Source organism: Cheilinus undulatus, linkage group 15, assembly GCF_018320785.1.
Source record: "Cheilinus undulatus linkage group 15, ASM1832078v1, whole genome shotgun sequence".
NCBI lineage: Eukaryota > Metazoa > Chordata > Actinopteri > Labriformes > Labridae > Cheilinus > Cheilinus undulatus.
The window spans coordinates 22,693,480-22,721,418 of NC_054879.1; the positions used below are offsets into that span (position 1 = coordinate 22,693,480).

Genomic DNA, 27,939 nt, shown 5'->3' on the forward strand with positions numbered 1-27,939 from the left:
TGTTAATGAAGCAATTTTACCAGCTGGCTATGTCGGGCTGGGTGTTTTGGACCAAAAGTTATATCGTGATATTTTCTTGCTGACTAATGATACACAAAATATAGGGTTATGTTTCGTTCAGTAAATAGATACAATACCAAAAATAAAAAACTTGAATTAATTTCAGTAAAAAGCTAACCATACTGAAATCTGTGGAAGCCACTAGAAAAAATAAACTTAGGTTGTTAATAAATAAATAAATAAATGAAACCCTAAGTATGAATAATATGAGCATTAATATGAGAAAAAAATATTGAAATTGTGACATGAAAAGTCCAGATTCACAGATAAAAAAGTCAAATAATGACATAAAATCAATATTATGCCATTAACAGTCTAAATTGTGAGACAAAAAGTCAAAATAACAAGTTAAAGTCAGAATTATGTCAGCAAGTCATAATTTTGAGATAAAAAGTCAAACTTCAGAAAGAAAAAGTCTGGATTATGAGTTTAAAAAAATGAAATTATTAGTAAATAAACATTTTAAATATAAAGTACAAATTATGAGATACAAAGTAAAAACAAAGAATTTGAATTTTAAAGTTATCTTACATTTAGTCATAGTATGAGATAATATGGTGAGGAAACTGGAGATAACCCTCCTCCTCAGTTTCACCCAAGTCTAAACCACTTCATCCTTGAATCTGAGTGGATGTTTGTGTAAAGTTTGATGAAAACCCCACCAAGTTTTTTTGAGATATCACGATTATAACAAAGGGGTGAACATGAGACTTAATTATCTTGACCTTTGACCTCCAAAAGCAAATCAATCACCCATGTGTTTGGTTGATTTATATGTAAAGTTTGAAGAAAATCTAACAAATCTTTTTGAGATATCACAATTACAACAAAGGGATAAACATGCAACCTTGACCTATGACGTCTAAAATCAAATCAGTCACCCAAGTGTTAGGGTAATGTCTAAAGTTTGAAGAAAATCTGTGAAAGCATTCTTGAGACAACTGTCATAACATGGTTAGAACAAACAGCTGAACAGAAAGACAGCCTGATACCATCATTTCTTCAGCTTAGGCTTTGTTGGTAGGGAGGCATAAAAATGGATTTGTGTAATCATGTTACTGATTCTAAAGTAACTCCAAGCTGACATGTAGCAGTAGCTGGTTATAAGGTGCCAATATGCCACCCATGGATGACCTTTATCTATTAAGCTCTACCAGCAAATGTAAGGATGGAAATACTCTGAAATACATTTGATATTATAATATGAAATATTTTTTAAGTCAGGTACAGTGCCTGTTTTAAAAAAATATATGGTGGCAAGTTCTGTCTTTCACTGATAACCAGTAAAGGGAGGACAGGAGATGTTCTGGCTCTTCATGGTACCATGTTCAGAGTCTCACTGCTGTATTTTTGATGGACTACAGGAGCCTGAAATCTGACTCCTACATCATAAAAACTGATAATCACAACAAGTGTTGCTTAATTGGAGCTTTGTGGGCGTAAAAGTCATATCAGAGAGATTTTAAAGTATTTCACCCCAGCTGGACTGTCATGGTGAAGGCGTTGCCTGCTGGTGCCAACAGATGCACTGACAGTCTCACCCGTGGTCTCACTGGAAGTCATGGCGGAGGGTGAATATTCCTCTATTCCTCCCAGCATTGTGAGTATTCTCGCTACAATTCGCTGTCTTTCTCTCTGTTCGGTCCGACTCGTCTCCTCGACCGGGCGTACGTCTTTCAAACTCTATAAACTCCAAAACTTTTAATAGAAACACACCCAAGATGCTGCTGGGATTGAAGTTACTCATGTCCGCCATCTCCTGGATTAAAGTGGTAACAGTGCAGACCTCCGCCATTAGCCCTATCTCCCAATAGTACAGAATCCTTAAAAAAAATTCCTGGATCCAGACAGTGAGCCGGATCAGTCCCAAAATCTAACCAGTTCTTCTTTATGCCCTTTCTGACATTTCCTGAAAATTTCATCAAAATCCGTCCACAACTTTTTGAGTTATGTTGCTAACAAACTAACAAACCCACCCAATCACATAACCTCCTTGGTGGAGGTAAAAATAGGCTAACTAGACAAAAAAGCGGACAACAGTAGACATAAATAGGATTATAAGAAACAAAATACATCAAAACAGGCTACTAAAGAGAAAAAAAACTAAAGTAGACACAAAACGACACAGAAAGAGTCTTATTAGACAAAAACGGTGTTAAAAGAAACAATAAGACACAAAAACAGGCTCCTAGTGAGAAAAAGGGGGCCAAAGAAGACTGTCTAAACACATAAAGATACAGAAATAGTCTTTTTAGACTTAAAAGGCACAAAAATACATCTTTTAAACATAAAAAACATACAATTTTGGGTCATTACACCGAAAAAAGGGACAATAGGATTATTAGATGCAGAATTATATTAACAAATGAGGTTTTTTAAATACAGAATAACAAAAACTGGGTTACTGAATTCCAGAAAAGGCAAAAGCATATAGTGTCAGTGTTTTTGTGCAATTCTGACAGTGTGAAGGATTTTGCTTACAATTTCTTATGGATTTATTCCTTTTTCTTCATACTTGTTTTGTGAAAAAGACTTTTTTTTAACTTCAGAGCTTTTTGTTGCTTTGAATTGCTAAACAGTTATTCTATTATTTTAACGCATGTGGTATTGTAAGGAATCAAGATACTGAAAATTTTAGACAAGGTGTTTAATTATTTGACAGCAGTAGTGGAGGTACAAGATGTTACTTTCTGTTTTGTATTATAAACTGAAACTTAAGTCATGTACCTACACTACTGCTGCTATGGAGTTTCACTTCTTGAAATGATACATGGCGGTTTTTGCAGTATGCTTTTGTAATTTTACAGTTGGAGAAATTTCCACACTCATCCTCATCTTGTGTGCACATGTGGTTGTTTTCTTTTTTTTTTTTTTCTTTTTTTTTTTTCAGAGATGATGGGAAGACGCACACCCTCAGGGATGACTCACAGCCAAACACAGGAGGTTTTAATTACTAGAGAAGAAGAGAGAGGGGGGAGAGAATACACCGTAACGCAGGTCATTGTCCTGGGACATAATGTTTAAACACCCATGTATGCGTGGGTTTGTCTGTCAGTGAGGGATAAAGCTCAGAGCAGGACGCCTCTGTCAGTCAACTCTTCTTCTTCACCTCCAGAACAAACAGAGCTCACCTGCAAGACTGATCCCAGATATGAGGCTCTGTTTCTGGGCCGGAGCTCGGTGCCTCCTGCTGGTCCTGGTTCTTCTGACAGACCGAGCCCAGCAGCAGCAACTCAGAGAGAGACACTACTACATCGCTGCTGTGGAGATCGACTGGAACTACTCTGGGAATGACGCACAAAGGTAAGACGCTGAGAGGAACATTTATTATATTAAATCAAATCAAGTCAAACTTTGTTACTACAGCTCATTTCAAACACACAATCACAATCAGTCTTTTTGTGTTGAAAAAATTCATAGTAAAAGTTATCTTAAGACACATTTTAGAAAAAAGCAGCTCTTATTCCTTGTGTTATTATTTACAAAGAAAAGAACTAAGATGAATTAATTAGAGATGCACCATGCTATCAGCATAATATTGGTGTCTGCAGATAACAGCTTTAAAAAAGTTCTTTATTAAAGCTAAAAAATGTCTGCCATTATTTACAGCTGATACACAAGCCATACAAATGTATGAATGCACATGATACTTCACCTTTTAACACAAAGCATTGAGTTCGTGGCATTCAAAGCAGAACTGTGTACAAACCCCAGTTCCAAAAAAGTTGAAAAGTGTGAAAAGTCTAAAATGTGAATGAAGACAGAAAACTACAATTTGTAAATCATTCTAAGCATACATCTAGTTGACAAGATGTTGAATGTTCTTTGGAAATATACACATACTCTGAGTTTGATGCCTGCATCATATTCCAAGTTGGAAAAGAAGAATGTTTACCACTGTGTGAAATCACCTTTTCTTTAGCAATACTCTGGAGGCATCTGGGGACTGAAGACATCAACTGTTGAGCGATTAACAGTGAATTTCTTTCCCATTCTTGGTTGATGTACATCTTAATCATTTATCCTTTTATGAATGAAAACAGATCTGTATTTTTTAAATATTGCATCTGTCTGCTTCTTTACGCTGGGATGGATGTTAAAAATATTAATCCAGTCGCTGTCTTTCATAGATTTCCAGGTTACTGCTCGACCAAGCTTATAGTTATCTGTCTCTGTACCTAGGTGAGGTAGCATCATGTATGTTCAGTTTATAACACTTATGCAATATTCAGGAATATTCCCTCAGAAAGTTCTAGTGAACTTCTGCAATTTTTCAGTTTATTCTTTGTTGTGATTTGCTGCTCTGGCTCAAATTTGGTGGCTACATTGCTCAACACTTCAGTCATGGCTACTAGTGGAATTACAATGTTTAGTCGGTAACTGTAAGCTCTGAGAGAGCTTGTAGGAATTTGAAACCAACATGAACGTAGAATATGGACAGAAAGTTTGATCTGTATCTGTAGGCATTTAGAACATAGAGCATAAATGAGCCTTCAAGTTGCTCATCAATGCTGGGTTTGGTTGCTGTTGTAACCTGTGCAGAATGTCTTTGCATTGTCTTGCTGAAATAAGCAGAGATGTCCCTGAAAAGACATCTGGATGGAAACAAATGATGCTCAAAAACCTGTTTGTACCTCTCAGTATTCATGGTGTCTTACAGATATGCAAGTAACTCATGCCACTGGCACCAATAACCCCCCACCACCACCACCGTCACAGATGCTGACTTCTGAACTTTGATAACATTCTGGATTGTCCTGTTCCTCTTTAGCCCAGAGGACTTGATGACCATTATTTCCAAAAACAATCTGAACCCCAGACTTGTGGGACCACAAACCCATGATTGGATATAAAAGGAGTATTCCTGAAAGGCTTTGCCGTTCCCAGTCAACAATGTGAGGTTCTCCACTTTGTGACAGACTGTGTGGGAAAATAGTCCAACAGTTTATGAGCAATGTTATCAACATGCAAAATAAGATATGCAACACCTTATAAAGCTATATTTTTATTGTATTTATTTCTCATTCTTTGCATATATAAAAGTTGTCCTTCTGAATTGCCCATTTTTAGTTTTTAAATTCATTTAAGATTTATTTCAAAACAGTCCAGATTGTCCTGGTTTCATTTCTTTGGCAGTCTGTTCCTCTTCCTATCAGTGTTATTCTGACAAACACAACAGTTGCTTCATAAGTCAACATTTCCTTTCCTATCTTGAACTCCATGTCATGCTGATTCACAGTGTTGTAGGTAGGAAACGTGCTTTCTTCTGTGCTGATGCACATTTTGTTTTTATAGGTTTGGCCCCAACTATAGGAAAGTGGTGTTTCGAGAGTACGACGAAGACTTCAGGCAGGCTAAGACTCATCCTTCGTGGTTAGGTAAGTGTTGCATAATTAAGCGTAACATGAACACACAGTCTGTCTGGGTTTAATTACTCAGAAATACTCATCCTGTCTGCTGGTCTAATATCTGTCTACAAAAATATTAGATAATAGAGAGTTGATCTGAAGATAATTGTAATATTCTGCATGTTTCTGAAAATTACTCTTTAATTCAACATTAATGACAAACTAATAGGAGTGATTGGTTATGTTCCAAAGACCAGAATAAGTTAACAAAAAGAACCAGCGGAGTTAGTTCAAATCAGTTCAAACACACGTGATGGAATATTAGGGTGTAAGGCCAACAATAGAAAAGCACAAAGGGTAATTAGACACTCAAGGGACAAGAAAATATAGCGCTAAGAAGACACAAAAAGACTCATATGGTTATAAGATGCAAAATAGGCCCAAAACTAAGGTTAGCTGACCCAACTGTGAATTTGGACACTCACTGACTATAGATGCTGCAGGGATGTTCCATTTAGTAGACCAACCAACCTGAAAGTTTGGGTGGATTATGTCAGCCAAAGGCTTCTGGGTTTTCTCCTTTGGTTTTTGGATTATATTACATAAGGTCAAAGTTTATAACAAGTTTTGTTCATCAAGATAATCTTAATAAATGAACACTACTTCTTGTAAAAAATGCCAACATTAAGAGCTACACCATGGTTGAAATCCTCCAAATTTCACAAGCAGGACACTGTCAGATGTACTTTGTGTCTGAAAAAGTCAGCTGGAAACCTTTCAGTAATCATCTGTCCCACTCATTTTTATCACAGTTTGCTTTGGTTTACACAGGAATCATTTCAAGTTGCATAATAATTTATTGTCAGTACATGTATAAGGATAAAAGAGAGGGGAACAGAGCCGTATGCTTATATTGCATTGGTATACAGTATAAAGAAATGTTTTAACTATCTGCAGGTGAGAACAGTAATTCAATGAAGAGTCAGTATGTGTCAACATCATTCGTCTCATTTTGTCATGGTGATGTAACAAAACATACATGTGATGCAGAGACCAAACAAACCAAACCAAACCCTGTCTCTGTTTCTGCAGGTCTGCTTGGACCCACCCTGCGGGCTGAGGAAAACGAGATCATCGTGGTCACTTTCAGGAACATGGCGACTGAACCACACAGCCTCCACCCACATGGCATCGCTTACGGGAAACAGTCTGAGGGTGGGTGTCTCATTTTCTTTCTCTATGCCTGTATGTTAGGGTCAGTGCTGGTCTTCATGATGATACTCTTTCTAATGATTACAAAAGATTGGCCAACAAAACAAACAAAATTGTTTGTCTTTGTCTGAAATATTAACCAGGAGAGGCTGATTATCAAAGTAGAGTGTTCTGAAGTCCAACAGGAAGAGCTGCAGAGCCAGAGGAAATCCCCTTCTGCTCTTATAAGGACAAAAAATAGGACGTTAATGCCATTATTGAATGGGAAATGAACATTAAATACTATGTTGTTTGATTTTAATGAAAAAGTCAGAGTGTAGGGATTTTAATTTGAAACAACAGCTTGAAGGGAATTCTAAATTAAGTTGTCATTATGTTCGGGAACTGAGTGTGATCTCATGAGCTTTGTCGGGAAGTCAGTAATCTCCCCAGACCCCTGCATGGCAAGTCAGGCAAGATTCCTCATTAATTAGTCTGTTGAGGTATCCATTGAATTATAACCATGGCAATTTAAGACAGCACCCCAGTATGGTAAGAATATTTTTTATGAATTTTACAACAACTTTAAAAGTAGCATCACCAGCTCCATTTAGGTCGCTAGATATCCCACATATCACATGCCTTAGTCTGCCTCTGATTGGTTACTAAAATATTTTTATCCAAGCAACTGACATATGTATGCAATGGCTGCCACATATGCTCAGCGTTGCTTTGAGACTTGGGCTGTGCACATCTTCAAAATAAATATGGGGGTGCGCCGGTAGTCGAGCGGCTAAGGCACGCACTATCTACGCGGGCAGCCCAGGTTCAAATCCGGCCCAAGGCCCTTTGCCGGATGTCTCTCCCCCACTCTCGCCCCTGTTTCCAAGTCTATCCTCTGTCCTCCTCTATCAAATAAAGGCCTAAAAATAAATCTTTAAAAAAAAAAAAATCAATATGACACTGATGCAAAATGCAGTACATACGTGACAGACAGAGGCAGGAGGAAGTGTCACAATCAACACAGCAGCAGAGACATAAAGTTTTAAAGACAAACCACAACTCTCCACATCTTTACAATGAGTTTTTGTTACTGCACATAGACAAACATGTCCGTCAAACCACCTGGGACTGGTACATTCTGTTTTAAGAGGCCGATGTTTGAATTTTCAAACCTGTAAAAAAATATGATAATAATAAGATCAGTGTTACGGCAACCAGACAAAGTGGTGACTTTCTGTTAAGTGCATCCATGGCCGTTTGCTTAATTTAGTTTTCATTAGATACAGTATTTAAAATGAGAATATATTGACATAATAACAGGAAACAAAATTCCAGAGGATTCTTGTTGTTTTTTGTAATGACCACTTCTAAAAACACAGTTGGCTAAACATCAGAAGTTATCAGTACACTGGGAGTGTTACAATGTAGAAACAAAGTGCAGATAGTCTGTGCTGACCACCAGTCACCAGTCTGAGCTGATCTGATTTTGCTATTGATAATTGATGTAAGCATTAATATTAGTTCTGATTTCAGAATGAACATTATAGTTACCTTCTCGAGTGTTTACATGTTTTTAGTTTACATCCCACACATCAGGTAGTTGGATACAGCCTGAGCTCCTTTGTTTGCCCTTTAACAGTATCCTCCAGTAATGTGTCATAGAGGAAAATATATCCATGACACAATCAGATGTACAGTTGTGTGCACACGTTTTTGGCATGCAGGGCACCAAGGATTCACCAAGGGGCCTGGCATTCCCCGACCCAGGGCTGGAGAGTGGCCAAAATAAAGCTCCACACATGTCAACACGTGTGTGTTGCTAGACAGCCAAGGTGAAGCTCAGAAGGATCTCTTTTGTCCAGGCCTTTTTTTTTTTTACCCCTGGTAATACATCTGGAGACCAATTTTAGGCTCACGAACCCATACTCCCTGCCCAGACAGTACCCTAGCTTGTGCTTACTACATCCACCTTTACACGACCCTAAATGTGTGAACTGTGTTAGTTTATCAACAGATCGTTTTCCCATGCCCCTGGTAACATGCAAGGACATCCAGAGCACGATTGGGGTTGTGTCAATCCTCCTTCCTGCCCAATGTTGCCCTCACAAAGCTTACTCCACATTTACGCCTTCCTTTAGCCTCAGTTTGTAGTCCAAAAATGCCTTAAAGTTCTGTACACACTGCCGACCTTGCACTGTCATGAACTTGTTTTTAACAATGTGAGCTCTGAGCAGAGGCCAGTTGAACTTGACTTTTGGATGTGTATTGCCGGAAATTTCAAAGAAAAATAATCAGGTATGGGTTCATATTAAATAATGATTGTGGTGGGCCCCTTCTGGGTGTTTCAGGGGCCTGGATGTGGGTGACTTTATGAGACTAAAAATAAGTAGATGTATACCCTCACTACGCCCAGCTATGTTGCTACCTGTTCTGAGAGATGACGGAAACAAACAGTACAGATAGTTACCTGTTTTCAATCATCATTTAAAGCTGTAAAGTTCTCAGTAATTTTACTCCTGTTCATTCTGATTGCCCTTTGTTTCTTCAGGAGCTCACTACTTTGACAATACCTCCCAGAAAGAGAAAAAGGATGATGTGGTGCAGCCAAACAGTGAGCATATTTACCACTGGGAGGTGACATCAGAGATTTCTCCTCAGAAGAATGACCCCACCTGTCTCACCTACTCCTACATCTCCCACCAAAATGTTGTCCAGGACTACAACTCAGGCCTCATCGGTGCTTTGCTTATCTGTAAGCCTGGTAAGGAGTAAGACGTATCTGTTTTCAGTGCTGGTTAATGGAAAATTTCTTGATGTCCTTGTGCACCAAAATGACTTGTTTTTTTTTGCCTGTCTCTCCCCCCTGCAGGCAGTCTGGATAGTTCAGGGCAGCAGGTCGGCATCCACCATGAATACACCTTCCTTTTTGGGGTTTTCAATGAGAAAGAGAGCAAAAACAAACCAACTGGCTACTCCCTTGATAACCACGTCAAATACACCATCAATGGATACACAATGGGATCACTACCTGGTAGATATGTCCAGCAGTCTCTGAGCCACTTATAGAGGGAGAGTTTGAGACATGAAGTGTGTATTTTTCACTAAAATTAAATAATTTGGGGGGCGTTTGTAAGGTCAGGAGGCCATGTTTTTTGTCTTACCAAAGTTTTGTCTTACCATTTTTCAGAGGAAAATAATGCTCTGTTCACTTCATTTAATTCAGGGACGGGTTACTTAGGCTGAGGGCCACTTTGATTTTATTCTTGATGCCACATTGTTAGAAAATGTAAGATACTTTCATTTTAACAACAAAGATTACTTATAATTTTATTAAAGATACAGCTTTCAATTTACTTTATTATAGAAACATTCTTATTTTAAACTAAAGTGAATATAGAAATAGTTAATCTAATTGCTAAACAGAATTGAAAATCAAATTTAAGCAGGGAACGTAGAAGTTTCTATTGCATATTTGACTTACAGATTTTTTTTCAGAAACAATTACAGCACATTATTTGTACTCATTACCTGCAGGGAACTTAACATTAACCAGAAATCAAAGATTATTAGGGATATATTGCTATTTTTTCCATGTTTTAATGGCAGATTTACGTTGGGGGGGGGGCACATTCATCGAGACGGAGGGCTGCATGTGGCCCCTGTGTGATATTATAGTCAACTTCAAATTTGCATTTAAAGTCATAAACTAGTGTCTAAACTTTGATGTCTAACTCTACTCAAGGTTTCTGTTTTTCTTTCCAAATTACAGCAGGTCTGTATAAAGCAGGAAGTCAGTCAGCCTTAGTCTAAGAAAAAAGTCCAAATTGAAACAAAAACTGTCTTAAATGCATTATAGTGAAATTTCAAAATGCAACAGTAAGAGCAGATTAATTCTGTTAACTGCAGAAATTCAGAGGTTAACCGCAATCAGAGGTTTCAGTTGTTTTACAGCCCCAGTGACAATCTATGGGAAAGTCAAGAAGAGCTGCTTCATTTGAAATAGACTACCTTTTAAAAGCATTTAAAGCTCAGCTATTTACGGTGGAAACACACTCAAGTCTGCATGTTAATTCTTGATAACACATGGGCCTATATAAGGGAGTCAGCCCTTACTTGTTTGTCAGGACCATGATCCTGCCCATAACATGGGGCCCAGCTGGAAATTGACTACAGGTCTTAATTTTGAGGACATGTATCATCAGCCTGCTCACCTGCTGAGGTACTCAGTTATGGCTGTGTTTGGAAAAAGTGTTTGTATGCATGTCTGTGTTTTAAATAGTTAACAGCATCAGGGAGATCAAAATTGCAAAACAGAAGTATAAGTCCTTGCCTGTTTTTGGGTGCAATAGGTAGAAAACACCATCATGCCCATGTTGTATGTCATGTCAGCATAGAGAAGAACACAGAATTTTCTGTATAAACTGAACTATCTCTGATAAAATGTCACAATCTTTCCCTCCCAGACATCAGTATGTGTTCTAACGCCCCGGTGAGCCTTCATCTGCTGGGTATGAGCTCAGATCCCGAGGTGTTCTCTGTTCACCTGAATGGACAGGTGCTGGAGCACATGGGGCATAAAGTGTCGTCAGTGGGTCTGATCAGCGGGTCGACCACCACGGTTAGCATGAAGCCTTTGCACACGGGCCGTTGGCTGATGTCCTCTCACACCACCAAGCACATGGAGGGTAGGAGTACTAGCATCATGTGACTTTTAAAGAAAGCTTTTTACCCATGAATCTAAAGCGTTTGTGCCGTTGCAGCTGGCATGCATGGTTACTTGGATGTGAAAACGTGTGAAGGCTTCAAAGCACCCAAGAGAACATTGACCTATCTGCAGAGACGACACATGAGGGAGTGGACGTACTACATCGCTGCAGAGGAGATTACCTGGGACTACGCACCGGAAGTGCATGAGCATGTAGATGAGTAAGAAACGTTTTCATGACATTTTATATTTTTCATTTGTGGGCTGTTAAAAGAAGTTGTCTGAGAAGATATTAAACCTAGGCTTGGGCAATATGGAAAAAAAATCCTATCTGGAAATTTTTTAACTGAAAGGCGATACCAAGTTATATCTGAATATTTTCTTTCAGTAAAGCAATAAAAAATGTTTGTCACAGTTCAAGGATTATAAACTTTTACATGATTCTAGTAAAAATTTTAACATATTGAACCTGGTTTGATACCATTGCAACAAAAATAGAAGCCCTAGACCACCAGTATTTGGTGATTTTCTTTTCTTTTACTTTTTACCATGCTCAAAAGGTTACCAATGTATTTGTGCAATTTAGACAGTGTGCACGTTTTCCTGCAATTTTTGATTATTAAAAGCTTAAAAAAGACAAATGTTGGGTGTCTTGGACACTCTTAGGCAAGCAGTCAGTAAAAGATCTGGCTTGTAAGTCCCCAAATCTGAAGGTTCAAGAGCTGCACGCTATCACTTCACATACTATATTGTGTGCAGATGGCGTCATGTCACAGTGAAGTACTCCAGGTTTCTGAATAGAGAAGTGCTATCAAAATGAGTAACAAATAAGAGCAACAAATCCATGAACTTTGCCCAAAGATACAAGCCCCGCCCCTTTTTTGGGGAAAACCTTCCATAAAAATGAACGGCAGTAAATGGGAAAGATTGAGTCATTAGGTATTTAAAAACTTAAAAAATGAAAACTGTACAGTTAAATGGTTATTAGGAGCCAAAATCCATTGGCCAATGAGACAAAGATATAATGTAGGAAATTCCTTTCATTAACCAGCATACCCTGCAAGCCGAGGTGTTGTGGTATGTTGGATCTTAACACTTGAATATGGTTAATAAGTAAGTGAATGTGTGAAAAAGCTGTTAACAGGCAGACAGACTACAGCTCCTGCTGTCACAGAGTGATCATTAGCTTAAGGTCAGTCGGAACACAACATCAATCCAACATTTGCCAGCTCTACTCCTCTCTAGTTTCAGCCAAAAAACAGAGAACCATTCTTGGGCAATCTTTTATCATTTGAGAATAACAAAACATGACTTACAGTATGCCTTTTAATTGTTTAAGGCACAAACCAAAATGGCTTTTAATAACGGATCTTTTCTAACCTTCTGCCATTCGATCTGAGGGCTTGTTTTCCCCCAAGTGGGAGGGCAGTAACATTCAAAAGTGGGAGGTGACAATGCATTGATCTTATCCATTGACACCTTCAGGAAAAAACGTTTGATAAATCCTCTGAGAAGGGGCAGCTTAACAAAGTCAGGAGGGGCAAAGTCAGATATATATGGTCCATTTCTCCCAAGCAGTCAGTTTGGTTCAGTCCAGATTATCACAATAAACCCTGATCTTTCTTGTGTTTTTCACAGCTCATGTCTGTCCAGCCTTGCTAGCTGAAATGCGAAATCTGTCTCTTTAAAAACAGAATATGCTGTCCATCCCTACTTTAACCCTGTTTTTTCCTTTTACAGGGACTTTAAATTCCATTACCTGAGACAGTCCCCAACACGCATCGGTAAAAAGTACAAGAAGGCCGTTTACACACAGTACAAAAACGAGTCGTTCACTGAAAGAACAGAGTCCAAACAGAGGAAAAATGAGCTGGGGATACTGGGTCCTGTCATCAGAGCACAAATCAGAGACGTTATCACGGTGAGTTGATTCTTTTTTTTAGATATATAATAAATTTAATAGCAGGCATCATTAAATGACACTATGAAACATTATAAGCAGCTCCAAAAGGAGACCACAGACATGAGACAGTTCCAACTGATTCTTAACGTTAAAGTCCTCTAAATAGACGTCCGAGGCCAGTGCTTCCCAAAGTGTGGGATAAGGTCCACTGGTTGGCCACAGAGGGTCTGTAGGTGGGCCACAAGAAGTTGTACAATAACTTTAAATTATAAAATTTAATACATAATTAAAGCACAGTTTACATGATCATTAATACAGAACACAGCCAGAAGTTTTAACTCATGTCACCTTTTTATTATTTATTTTGTCTAATGCATACAAACAGTGTCACGGTGTGACTGGTGTTAGATCAACTTGTGACCCTCCATAAACATTCTACCATGCTGCTCCCTTCTCAATTGAAAGAAATTACCAGTGTCTTTGGAGACATTAACACTGCTTTGAAAGTGTTTTCTGGCCCCTAAGTACATTTGCAGAGATAAATACTAGAACCAGACTATAAGACCACATACCTGCTGTTTGTAGTAACAATTTCACAGTGGCAGTGGTTCAATCTGTAAAGACTTAGGCCCTCAGTTCGAGTCCCGGTTGGATTATGTCTGGGCTATGGCTTGGTAGCTAGAGAGGTGCCAGGTCACTTCCTGAGTACTGTTGAAGTACCCTTGAGCAAGGCACTGAACCCCCAACCGCTCCCGGCAGCCTTTCAACAAGAGCAGCAAGGCCGTCACTCTGACATCTCTGCATTAGTGCATGGCCATGGGGATCCTGTTTGCGCATGTGTGTTTGCATGTAATTCACCCTATTTTACAGCACATGTTTCAGTCTGTCATTGGTGTGTGCAAGTGGTGCCATTCTAACACTCCATACAAGATGCCTACTGAGGCTTTCTTCATCGTAGGTTGCTGCCGAAACACATCAATCACCGTAGGGCAGATCAACCCAAAAAGGAATAAGAATGCACAAAGCATCTGGTCATCTTCCAAATACAACACAATGCATGGACTCCTTACTGTAAAACTTATGATTATCTTAACATTACGTCCCATTCTATGGCACAAGCTGCAGGTAATCAGTTGGTCAGAGGGTCACAGAGGTTATACAACCCCACTGACGAAGAGATGGAAAACCCCAAGATTAAATGTGACACCCCACATCCTATCAATAAAACATAAACTTTTTAACTACCTCATGTGCTCACTCATGTTGTAAGCAAAAAAAAAACAAACAATATTATTGAAGTAAACAGTTAACCAACCTGAAAAGGTCAAAATAATCTGCTGACACAGATGGAGTAAACTGTGAGCCTAAATCCTCTGATAGACGTTCTGTGGTGCAGCCAATATCAGCAGACCACATCCTCACGTGTCCTCCTGTCCTTTCACAGATAGTTTTTAAGAACATGGCCTCCAGACCTTACAGCATTTACCCACATGGACTGTCCATAGAGAAGTTAGAGGAAGGAGCAAACTACCCTGCAGGAAGTACGAAAGCTCTCCTCAGTGTAAAACAAATAATTCTGAAATATTTAAAGTTGAATCTATGTGAAATGTACCTTTTATTGTGTATCAAAGGTAACCAGTCTCATGGAGTTCCTCCAGGTGAGACGCGGAAATATGTGTGGAAAGTTCTACCAGAAGACGAGCCGATGGAAGGAGACTCTCGATGTCTGACACGGCTATACCACAGCGCCGTGGACACTCCACGAGACATCGCATCAGGACTGATTGGACCCATCCTCATCTGCAAGAGTCAGTCCCTCAATGTCAGGAATGTACAGGTAACATGGCAGTAGCAGTTCTGACTCTGTGCAGGAAAGCTAAATATTCATGAATATTTAGCTTAATGTAATTTAACTTTATTAATAAAGTTAACATTGTTTTGTTTCTGCAGCTGAGAGCAGACAAGGAGCAGCATGCCATGTTTGCTGTGTTTGACGAGAACAAAAGCTGGTACCTAGATCATAACATCCGCCAATACTGCGATCGATCCAAAGTCAACAAGGCAGACCCCGACTTTTATAAATCCAATGTCATGCACAGTAAGTTTTACCCTTATTGTAATGATTTTTTATCAGCTGCTTTAAGAAGAATTCATTTTTATACAAATTCTCTCCTAGCGGTTAACGGCTACATGTTTGAGAGCGGCCCCCTTCTCGGCTTTTGTAACGGTGAGGTTGCGACGTGGCACGTGTCCAGTGTTGGAGCCCAGGACTACATCCAAACGGCAACTTTCTACGGACATCCATTTGAGCTGAACGAGCGGAAAGAGGACTACCTAAGCCTTTACCCCATGACTGGAGAGACCATCACTATGAACATGGACAACATCGGTCTGTATTCATAAGAAGAACTTTTATTTCATTTTCTGCATTCTTTATAAAAAATAATGTTCCATAGGAATGTTTGGCCCCTCATTTCTACTAACGTTATGCTAACTGGGCGAACTGGAGGTCAGTTCATTCCTACACTGTAAAAAGCACTATCCATTTTACTCATAAACATTGAGTTGAAATTACTCAGTTCTTCTTAACCTGTTCTAAATACTTATTATAAACAAGTTAATTGTACTTCTTGGCCATAACAGCAAAAGGGCTTGATTTACTTAAGTTTACTTAGTTTAAAAAATTAAGTAAAAAGGGGGTATAATTAAGTTGTGTTAACTTAAAAATCCAAAACAACGATTTGAACTCTATTTTTATGAGCTGATTGAACTTATTTCAGTTTTAAGTGAACAGTACTCAAACAAGTTAAGTATTTTTTGCAAATCTGCAGTTTTCCCAGAATGCCTTTGGGCACTAAACCTTTATGCACTCTGTTTGCTGCAGCTGTCTTTGCCAGGACACTTTTGAAAAAGAGATTTTTAATCTCAATGAGGTTTTCTCCTGGTTAAAAAAAAGGTGAAGTAAGATAAATAAATAAAATGCACCACGAGTGAAGTTGCTGTCTCAATTAAAGATGTCCCGCCCATAGGGGGTACTGATACTGTTATCAGCATCAGTGAAAGTTGTATGGCACACTGTCATTGATGAAGTGGGTCGCCAACTGCCATTGTGGCACAAGATAGTCCACCTAAGGTGAAATGATGACTTACAAAACTTTTGTACTAGCTGATGTTCTAAGGTAATCAGTAATGTAAGATATTTTGAGTGCTATTAACTTATCAGTGTTTACAATGCACTAAAAATATTAAGTATTACACACTCAAAGTAGATGATTTAGGCTAAGTCCTGCAAACTTGAATTAACATTTGAATCTCAGTTGTGAAAACTTGGAATAATTGATTTTAAACTAGTAGTGAATACTTAAATAGTTCAAGTAGAACAAGTACTGCACACTACTAACAAACAAGTTTTTATAACTCACAAAAGTCAAGTGTAGTTTACTTGTTATTTTTGAGGCAACGACTTTCCGTAATTTTTTTAAGTAAGCTCGACTAATTTTTTCTTACAGTGTATGGGAATCTCTGTGATATCCATGTGCCAGCAAAACTCCTCCCCTCCGTTATATTTTTACCTGAAATGTGCCTCAATTTTAGGTAACATATTTCAGTAAAGTACACAAATTTGCATTTTAAGTACGTATTAGTAGTAGTAGTAGTTATTTATGAATTTGTAAATAATAACTAGTTAACCATTATTTAACATTACTTAACAAAAAAGACTTATGTCTACCTCAAGTAGTAGTTGACCATGAACAAACAGGTTAATAATAACAAGTTAAGATTAAGGAATGAGTTCTGAATACTTAGTTAACCATTAACGACTGAGTTACAAACTACTTGTTTACCATTAAAGAATAAGTTATGAATTACTTGTTTACCACTAAAGAATGAGTTACAAACTACTAGTTAACCATTAAAGATTTAGTAAAAAGAGGCATTCTTTAACTACTAACTATGTAAAATTGAGACCCACATCCATTTGTTACGTTATGCTGAACTAATGGTTAACTCGTAGTTAGGTACTCATTAGTAAATGGTTCACAAGTAGTTAGTTGTACATTTATTACTTACATCAATGCATAATGTTAGTACCATCCGTATCTGTTAAGTGATGGTTAACTAATGTTTTCTAGTAGTTAAACATTTGTTAATGGATTACCTGGTAATAAATTATACATTTGTTTCATACTACTAGCAAAACTTTGAGTACCTTATCTTTTTGTTAAGTTATGGTAAATGAATGGTTAACTAGTTGTTAGTGATACATTTGTTATCGGTTAACCATTAGTTAGTTAAACATTTGTTACCCACAAACCATACAAAATTTGAGTACCATATTTATATGAAAGTGCTTAACTAGTAGTTACTCATTTGTTAGCTGTTTTCTAGTAGTTAGTTTTTTTATATTAGTTTTTCCTTACTTACTCAATATGAAAAGTTTACCTGTAACTTTTTGTAAAGTGTTGCCAAATTATATTTTTGTGGTGCATTTTAAAGAGACTATAGGACAGTGTGCTACCTTAGCTAACAGGCTGCTGGCTAGCTAACAGTCTATTTCCTTTGCTTTAGTGATGTGTTGATTGCCAAGTGAGTTTATGTATAATAAGAATAAGAAAGACATGGGGCTTTTAAAGGTTTTGATGATGAATTGTGTCACTGTTGAACCAGGTGTCTGGCTCCTGGCTACCTTAAACTCCCATGAGACGACAAAAGGCATGCGTGTGAAGTTCCAGGACGTTGAGTGCTATCGTGACTACCAGTATGAGTACGACTACGAAGAGCCAGAATTTACCGTGTGGAATCCTCAGACACCTAAAGAGACAGAGAAGAAGGAGGAGCTAGAAAAACAAGAAGAAAAAAAGAAGCCGGTAGAGGTAGACGATTACACAGCAATGTTTGCAGAAGAGTGGGGTCTCAGGTCTATCAGGAACCAATCTAAGACCTCGAGTGTTGAGTTGCTGGACCTTTCTTTCCTCGACTATGATGATGTTGATGTTGACGCAGACGTGGACATTGTTCTTAATAACACAAAGGATAAAAATAAGGCCTCTAAACCAGAGCCAAATGCACAAAATGAGACATTAAAATTGGAAAAAATGGATGGACTGAATATAACAGCAGTAAATATGTTGAACCAAAGCAGTGAGAATACAACACAGTCAACTTTAGACACAGCTGAACCAGATAACACAACCGTTAATGGCTCAAATACACTGGAAGCAAATGCATCAACAATAACAAATGCTACAAATGATATGGCATCATTCATTATCAGAATCCTAGCTGAGGATATTACCAATCTTACCATAGCAATGGAGAAAATTAAGAATCTCAGAGCAGCTTTACAAGGAAATTCAACTTCTAACTTATATGTTAAAGAAATAAAAGCAAGTCTAATTGGAGATAACCAGCCCAGCAAGATCTCAGAGGGTGAATCCCGGGAGAAAGTTACCAAAAGGGATGTGTTTGTCTCCAAGCCTCTGGGCAATTCATCAACAAGCAATATAGACGTTTTGCCAAGTGTAATTGTCACCTCATCATCACGCAGAATGAAAAGGGATGTTGAGAATAAAATGGTGGCGACTCATGCTAATGTGTCAGCAGATGCATCAAACCATTCATTGCCTATTAACATGACTGAAGTCAAGGAGGATAAAAATAATGGTACAGACGGACTCAATGTGACAAAAGGGAACCAAAGCAATGCAAATGACTCTCTGATCGCTAAAGAAGAGACAGAAAATGAGCTCAAGGAGAATTCTTTCACTAATGCCAATATTTTATCAAACTCCAGCACTGAAAGCCAAATGAGTGAAATTGTGCCTTTAGAGAATGTCTCCGTGAACACATCGAGATCAAATTCATCCTTAGAGAATAGTTTGTTGGGTCAGATAAATGTTACAGCTCTTCTTGATAAAGTAAACCAATCATCATCATCATCATCATCATCATCTTCTGAAAGTTTGTCCAATGAGACCATGATTACGAGCAACCAATCCCTCTCCAGACAAGAAAGTTCTGAGGTGCTTTCTTCTTCAGAAAGCAGTGAGGAAATTGTAATCTATCTCAAAGATAATGACACAGTTGTGATTAAAACCAAATCTGTCAAGACGCAAGACCACAACTGGACCTACGAGGGAACTCATGAAGTGGTACAGATGGAGATCCCTGATGACGTGAAGAAGTATTTAGATAAAGAGCCTCCAACAACATCGCCAGCCCCAAAGAAGACCAAGAAGGTGAACTTCAGACAGAGACCACAGAAGGGCCAAGGCATGAAAACAAAGAGGAGGAAGGAATACAAGCCTCAATCAAGAAGTGGTCTACCATTCTCTCCACGTGGATTCAATCCTGGCATGAGCCCACGAGGGGCACGACCAAATGTACCTCAGCCATTCTCTGATGAGGAGCAGCTCATTAACATGCCAGTGGTCATCGGAGTGCCTCGGCCTGATTTCAGTGACTATGAGCTGTATGTTCCTGGGGATGAGCCGAACCATCTCGGGCTGGATGAACCTGACGTGAAAGAAGATGAATATGAGTATGTGGTCTACAAAGACCCCTACACTGGTCACGAAGACATCAGCACACTCAACCTGGATGAGACAGCCAAGTACTACCTAAAATTCGCAGGCACTAATGTAAAAACTTATTTTATTGCTGCAGAGGAGGTGCAGTGGGACTACGGCGGCTACGGACAGAGGTAAGCTGTACGAAAAGTTAATTTGACGAGCCCCACTCCCTTTGGTTACTGTTAGAGCATAATCAAACGACATAAAATTTAGCAAGATTTTGGCCTGATTGTTATTGAATTTGCATGTTTGTTTATTTAAAACTAAAAATAAACATCCTTTTTAAGTGTAGCGTAATCAATAATGCATCCAGGATTCCCCATGACCATGATTCAACAAGACTGGCCATATAAGGCCCCCCAAAGCTCCCCATCCGGCCCCCAAAAGATGATTACATTTAGAAAACATGAGGAGGAAAACAGAGGTATCATTTGCCTTTCAGACTCTACAACTATTAAATCAACCCCAAAATGATCAAGAGTGCAACATTCAGGGATGACTGAATGTTTGATCCATTTTTAATAGGGATGTAAGGAAGTACCCTGAATCAACTATATACTATAGAAACAAATTAAGTGGGATTTAAATCGATACAGCCCAGCTTGTGTATCTTTTCTCTGTTTGAATGGTAGGTGGTGCTGCCTGTCTATAACTCAGCTTATTTAACATCATAAACTCTAGAGCTGACCTGAGAGCAGCAGGTTAACACAGCTGTCGTGGCAGGAGAAGATGAAATCTTTGTGGTAGTGGACATGTAGTCTTCTTTTAAGTCAGACAGTCAGAGATTTAGATATTGTTTCTACAACAGATGACTGGTCCTCTGACGATCATGGCTCATATAATAACCAGTTTTTTTCCCAACAGAAATTGTTTTTCTTAAAGAAAAAAATTGATATAAATGGTATCATAGACCAAGAATTGGGATTCAAATCAAATCACAGATTGAGTGTGTCTTTCTTTCCATAATTTTTACAGAAATCCATCTGTTAGTTATTATTACTACATACATGTATGATGCATACCTACTTATCTGTCCAGTCCTGATTAAATCTGCAGTTTTCTTTGTCATCTTTCACTTCAGGGTCTTGAAGAGTGTGATTTTCCTGCCTGATAATTAAAACAATATACCTATTTCCTCGATCAGGTTGCTGCATATTATCATCAAACCTAGCGATGGACAACATGGCAGTCCTAGAAATTGATAGCTGAACTAATTCTATTGCCTGTAGGGAATGGGGCCAGACCCGTCTGTTAATGCCTAAAAATTATTTACATTTTGAAAGTAAATACAAATACTAATACAATAATATGTTGTTATGACCAAATATTGAGTTCATTTGAAAGTCTGGCCCCCACAGTGCTTGCCGGATAAAATCTTGCTCTTATACAAATCTAGTTAGTGACCCTGACTGATGCTATCTCAAATTAACAGCTGTGATGTGTGTAATGGTCAGTAATATCCATATGTCTCCATGTCCTCTTCATCCTCCACACTAAATGGATGTCTACTTTCTGCTCTGTTCATTATAATTGTAGATCAAGCCTGTGTACATTTGTGGTGTGAAGTTTGTTGTTTGCTTTGGCCCCTACCATGTTAGACAAAATGTCTTGTTGCCAGGCTCCTTATTTGATTGTTTGATAAACTTGGCCTCAGTAAAACAATAAAGCCAAGGATCACTTGAAGTATCTGAAAACATGTTGAAATAATAACCAGTGTCTGATGCTAGTGATGTTGACCAACGCTAGTTGTAAATGGTGTATGGAGTAGAGCTTATACAGCACTTTCTAATAGTCTGACTATTGTCACTACAGGAGGCAAGAAAAGTTTCATCAAAACAACAGAGAGACAAAGTTCACCAAAGTGGTTTTCAGAGGATACATCGACAGTAGCTTCAAAACTCCTGAAATCAGAGGAGAGACGGATGAACATTTAGGCATCCTTGGACCTCTTATTAAGGCTGAGGTTGGACAAAGCATCATGGTAAGACTTTATCTTGGCCTTAGCTTCAGAATTTTTCGTATCCATCAAGTCGGTTTTTACATAATCTCAGACTGTTTCTTTCTGTGTTGTAGGTGGTGTTCAAGAATAATGCCAACCGTGCATTCTCATTGCATCCAAATGGGATCACCTACACCAAACAGATGGAGGGTCTGTCCTACGAGGATGGCTCTAAGTACTGGTATCAATATGACAATGAGGTGAAGCCTAATACCACCTACACATATATATGGAAGGTCCCTCCTGAGGCTGGGCCAACACCAGAGGAGTCTCACAACAATCAGACCTGTCGGACCTGGGCCTACTATTCAGGAGTTAATCCTGTGAGTAACTATCTCTCTGTAGATAGCTGTATACTAGATCCACGAAGGATGAATGGCACCCACTAATGGCAACAGGGTATATGCAGTATTACAGAAAACAGAGGGGTGTCTGGTCCATCGGAAAGACAGATGCCCTCCTACCTCAGTAGATTATATTCCATTTTCTGAAAGCTGATAATAAACTGTGTTTTTGCTCTGTCTCATAGGAGAGGGATATCAACTCTGGCTTGATCGGACCTCTGCTGGTGTGTCGAAAGGGAAGCATGGACAACAAGTTACCAAACATGAGGGAGTTTGTGCTGCTTTTCATGACCTTTGATGAGTCAAAGAGCTGGTACTACGAGCAGAACCGTGAGCTGATCCAGAGGAAGAGTCGAAGAAGAGCCTTTGACCCCAACTTCAGGGAGAACATCAAGTTCCATTGTAATAGAATATGTCAAAGTTTGATAGAACAGATTTAAGTTATCCTCTTGTCAAATCCTTGAAATATGACATTTGCCATAAACAGAGTATTGTACATTCTCTAAACTATTTTAAAGAAGTGGACCTAAACGTTGTGTTGTGTTCCTATGATGCTTTTAGAATATAACATCTTTTTGTCTGTTTTTTCCTTAGCCATAAATGGTATTATCTACAACCTGAAGGGCCTGAGGATGTACACCAACCAGCTTGTGGCCTGGCATCTAATCAACATGGGTTCTCCTAAAGACTTTCAAAGTGTCCATTTTCACGGACAGACATTCCTCCACAAGAAAACCAACAGCTACAGACAAGCTGTGCATCCGCTGCTGCCTGGTAAGAAACACTTTTCCTTTAACCTAAGTGCAGTGTGTTTTATAATTATGATCCAGAGAACTATCTCAAGGTAACGTCTGATTGACAAGATCTTTCTCAATCCTGCAGTGGATTGAAACATTGACTTTTTAGCAAAGGAGCAGTTGATGATTGTCTTGTCTTGCACCTGTATGCTTTTAGCCTGAATATGTGGACTGTAGTTTTCTCTTTTACAGAGGTGACAAAAGTCCTCACATTCTGTGCTGAAGTAGAAGTGCAGATACTTGTGTAGAATGAAAGACTGATTCAGCTTAAGTATAGTATGTATTTGTACTTTGTTACTTCCCACCTCTGCTCTTTTACCTTTATAGCTAGCCCATACTAACATAACAGTTCTCATTCTTGAATGTCAACAGAGGTGGATAAGCTGAATCGATAAGACCATAAAAAAGCTGTGATTCAGGGGATATTTGATGTCAGTTTTGAAGCAAATGCTTTGATTCAGCAGAATTTCTTTAAAATGGTGTTTTCACAGGAAGTTTTGATACACTGGAGATGTTTCCATCTAAACCTGGTCTGTGGCAGCTGGAGACAGAAGTCAGCTTCAACCAACAGATGGGCATGCAGACACTCTTTCTGGTTATAGATGATGGTAAAGACAAATCAAAAAGACTATGCTGATCTTCAGAATATTTTTCTTCCTGCATTGTTGATCTGTTATATTTCCTGCTATATTGTGTTAAATATTAAAAGTAATTTCCCCTCGTTGTTTCTAATTAGCCTGTGCCCGTCCACTGGGTTTGGAGTCAGGTAGCGTGAAAGACACCCAGATCACAGCCATCAACACCAGAGGTAAACATCCACAGCTCTACGTGCTCTAATGACTATAAAATTAAAGCAGAACATTGTTTTTTTAGATCATACATCTCCACAGAAATGTCACGTTATCCATTTCTGCAGGATACTGGGAACCTCATCTCGCCAGATTGAACAATAACGGTAAATACAACGCCTGGAGCACGGAGCAGAATTACAGCTGGATTCAGGTACGACACCCTATTTACACCTGGCCTTGACATCCTTACTTAGCATTCGGATACCAAGTGTTTATCCTTAGTGCTGGCTGTGAATGCACCTTAGTGCCCACTGAAAACAGTTTTATATTTGACAGCTCAGACTCCGTATTGAGGTGGTCTGGAATGTCTTCATCCAGACTGGTTTGGTAGTATATTCCAGGGTAGGAAATTAGCGATTGCCACCAGCCAAATGCAAGTATTTTTATCAGTGTCTGGTGAATTTGCTCAACCTACGGGACCTCATGAGCAGGTAACAAAAGTAATGTGATAGAATGATTTTGTGACAGTAATCAACTGAGTCCTGTTTGTTTGCTTGTTTCTGTCAACTATATGAGCAGAACTGAGTGGATCTAACCACTAACTGACCGAAGAACCCCACCTCCTCATCTTGTTCCAGAGCTACTGTGAGATGTTTACAGTCAGCTGTGTGCTGGGGGTCTGACTTAGTATCATATGAGTAGTGCTGAAACTTGTCTACCTACTAAAGGTGTCTTTAAACCAATGTTTCACTCATCTTAAGTCCAAGATAGTCAAATAAGGCCTGAATTCCAACCCAAGATGATGAACCCAATAATGAAAAAAATATTTAATGCTCTCAAATCTGACACTGAAGGAAAGTGCTGCATGAATTTACTGTGCCCTGTATGTCATGCAGCAAATTTTGGCATGGAGGCGTATAGGATGTAGGACAGCTTGGATCATTGGTGCACCAGCTCCCTCTTAACTGGGGAACAATATACATACTATAGTACTAATACTAATTCTGGATTTCTATATTATACCTCATCTCATTATGCTGCCTGTTAAAATAAAGTGGTTGGTAAAAATGTGAATGGCTGGTAGATTTTTGAATCTGCTGCCAAATTGGCTAGTTAATTTCCAACCCTGGTGTAGACGCTGGCGTGTTGAGGCCCACATAAAGACCGCTCTGTCAACTGACATAATATGTGATGTTCCGCCAGTTAGCGTGGCCTACTTCATCTGTCCAGCCTTGTTGGGAACTTTTACTGTGTCCTTTTAAAGCATGTTTATGACAACATGCGGGAGAAAAGCTGTTAAAGAGGCACTGATTGCCTTTTAGCTCATGGCTAATTGAATGGGGGGGGCAACACACTATACAGGGATGCGTAGCCATGAGCTAAGTAGCTAGAGGTGATTCTTATAATAGAAAAAAGAAATAATGTGTGGACTTTTCTTTGCATAAAAGGCAGGCAAGTGAGTCCCAGTCACCATCTATTACTGGACACAGGTTGCATTTTTGATGCAAAGTGTGACTGCATGTACAAAAGTCAACTCTGTATCCGGTAACATAGCATGGTTGTTAAAGGCAAGTTGTAAACAAAGGTTCAAAGGTGGAATAAGCTTGTTTTACTGTGTCTTATTGTTTGTTAATAAAGTTTTCTCCATGTGGATTCTCCTTATGTTCAGGTGGACTTCCAGCGGCCAGTTGTGATCAGTCAGGTGGCCACGCAGGGAGCAAAACAGCTCTTCTATTCCCAGTATGTGACCAAATACTACATCTCCTACAGCACAGACCGACGGAACTGGATCTTCTTCAAAGGTGACAGCAGAGCCTTCAGGAAGGTAGGGCAAGTCTGGTCACCTCAAAACAAACAGCTTCTATTTAAGACAGATCCCCTCTTTTACTCTTTGTGCCCATCTCTTCTTTCTCCAGTTGTTCTCTGGGAACCAGGAGGCCTATGAGAAGAGACAAAACATCTTGTATCCTCCTGTGATTGGAAGATTCATCAGGCTCCATCCTATCGACTGGTACGGGAAGGCCACGCTCCGCATGGAGTTCTACGGCTGTGAACTTGATGGTGAGATTTCACTATCTACATGTGTGGGTCATGAAGTCTAACATCATAAAGACAATCCAAACAAACAGTAGATAGACCACTTTATTGAGGGATAGCATGTTTTGGACCAAAAAAAATTGAAACATCACTTTTCAAAGGCACTAAACTTCCTCATCAAGAGAGCGTTAATTCAACCTCAAAGAAAAAATAACTCGCTGGTCAACTCTTCTTCATATCAGTTAGTTTGTATTATTGTGTGATCTTTATTTGATATGTTTGGGTCCAACATCAGGTTTGTGTGTTTGAAAATTACAACCCATTTCCAAAAAAGTTGGGGCACTTTGTATGATAAGTAAAAACATACTGCAATGTTTGTCAAATCCTATAAACCCATATTCGATTCACAATAGAACATGAACAACATATCAGATCAAAAACAAGTTCATGAGATTAAAAAAAATCTAAATGTTCTGGAATTTGGGTTCTGTTGGACCCTGGAGATAAGGGTTAGGGTTCACACAAATAATTTCAGGGCTAAAGATTCTTCTCAGTCCATAAATATGAAAGTTGCAATCAAATACAGAAATTATCAGTTCAAAAATCCTTTTTTTTTTCTTTTTTACTGAATTTGACTTTGTGTTAATCTGATCATCATCTCTCCTCCTTCAGGATGTTCAGTGCCTCTGGGGATGGAGACTGGACTGATCAAAGACAACCAAATCACAGCCAGCACCACAGCCACCAGCTGGTACTCTGGACCCTGGAAACCTTCACTTGCTCGCCTCAACAGACAAGGAACCATTAACGCGTGGCAGGCTAAGGTATGAATACCCATCCTGACATGACATCCAGACCATTTATGTCCCAACAACTGAACAAACTTGGCACCTCTCTTTCCTCTCTACCTCAGTATAACGACATGCACCAGTGGCTTCAGGTGGAGTTGCCCCAGGTTAAAAAGATCACAGGTATCATCACACAAGGAGCTAGATCTCTGGGTAAAGAGATGTACGTTATCAACTACTCTCTGATGTACAGCGACAATGGGATCCATTGGACCCCTTACACAGATGACGAGAACATCTCCTCCAAGGTCAGCTGCTGTAGAATTATACCCATAATTTATCAAGTCTTCAGAAGGGTTGTGAATCTAATCCATGCTTTTTTTGTCATATCCAGATGTTTTATGGAAATACAGACAACAACGAACACGTCAAGAACTACATTTATCCTCCTATTTTCTCACGGTTTATCCGGATTGTTCCTAGAAGCTGGATGGGCTCCATCACCATGAGGATAGAACTACTGGGCTGTGACTTTGAGTGATAAATATACAACATGCACATAGACGAATCAGAGTGGCGCATTATGATTAAAGGGTTAGTGAGTTATGAAGATGTGTGGTGTTTTCAAATCATCTTGGCAGTTTAAAAAGTATCTATAAAGCAAAGGCTACAAGCTGGTTCATTCAGTCACACTCAGCTTGATAATTCACACCAATAATGCATCATTTTTAAACCACACTACACAAATCCTCCTTATACAGAGGCCAATTTGAGCTCATGTCTTAGATTTTATTTACTAGTTATTTATGCCACTTTTAAACCCTTTTACATCAGTGTTTTTGCTACATTTGGCCCATTTTTCCTCTAACCTATTTTGTGACTTTTAACCCTTTTTCACAACTTCTAGTCATCCATCTGCCACCTTTTGGCATTTTTTTAAACCATTTTTGACACTTTTTGACCATTTTGCCTCTGTGACCCATTAATATGAATTTTAACCAAGTATTGACACTTTTCCCCCCAATTTTTGACAACTAAAACGTATTTTTGCCGCAATTTAACTGCTTTTCACCACTGTTCTTCCATTTTTGCCTTATTTTAAACATTTTTTGCCCAGTTTAGCTCCTTTTAATCTTTAAGCTGCGACTTCTACCCTTTCAATACTTGAGCTGCTAATTTTGTTAACTCACCAATTTTTCTACATGTTATACTTTTTAACTGTTTTTCATAATTTTTCTGCCCATTTTAACCCTGTTTTTGCTATTCTTAACCAATTTTGGTGTCTTTTAACCCATTTTTGACACATTTTACCCATTTTGCCATTTTTAGCTGCTTTTCACCACTGTTCCCACTGTTCTTTGCCATAGTTGACCCATTTCTGCCTTTTTAATGCATTTATGC

General features: G+C 38.8%; 1 protein-coding gene across 1 annotated transcript; it reads left to right on the top strand.

Annotated features, from left to right (window-relative positions):
* The first annotated feature begins 3,097 nt into the window (after positions 1-3,097).
* On the top strand, positions 3,098-27,939 carry f5 (coagulation factor V). Its single transcript, XM_041807524.1, has 25 exons — positions 3,098-3,363; positions 5,356-5,438; positions 6,501-6,623; positions 9,151-9,363; positions 9,472-9,633; positions 11,066-11,287; positions 11,363-11,528; positions 13,048-13,228; positions 14,655-14,751; positions 14,842-15,047; positions 15,161-15,308; positions 15,387-15,599; positions 17,879-19,913; positions 21,595-21,763; positions 21,856-22,104; positions 22,311-22,527; positions 22,720-22,899; positions 23,414-23,530; positions 23,659-23,730; positions 23,839-23,924; positions 25,383-25,538; positions 25,630-25,774; positions 26,423-26,574; positions 26,664-26,846; positions 26,933-27,939. Exons 1-25 carry the CDS (start codon positions 3,212-3,214, stop codon positions 27,077-27,079), a joined length of 5,874 nt encoding a protein of 1,957 aa, XP_041663458.1. The 5' UTR covers positions 3,098-3,211; the 3' UTR covers positions 27,080-27,939.

Excerpts from the sequence above, each read along its gene's own strand:
- f5 (XM_041807524.1), top strand. The coding sequence starts at position 3,212 with ATGAGGCTCTGTTTCTGGGCCGGAGCTCGGTGCCTCCTGCTGGTCCTG. Across the intron at positions 3,364-5,355 it reads TCTGGGAATGACGCACAAAG|GTTTGGCCCCAACTATAGGA; the intron begins GTAAGACGCTGA and ends TTGTTTTTATAG. Across the intron at positions 22,105-22,310 it reads ACTATTCAGGAGTTAATCCT|GAGAGGGATATCAACTCTGG; the intron begins GTGAGTAACTAT and ends TCTGTCTCATAG.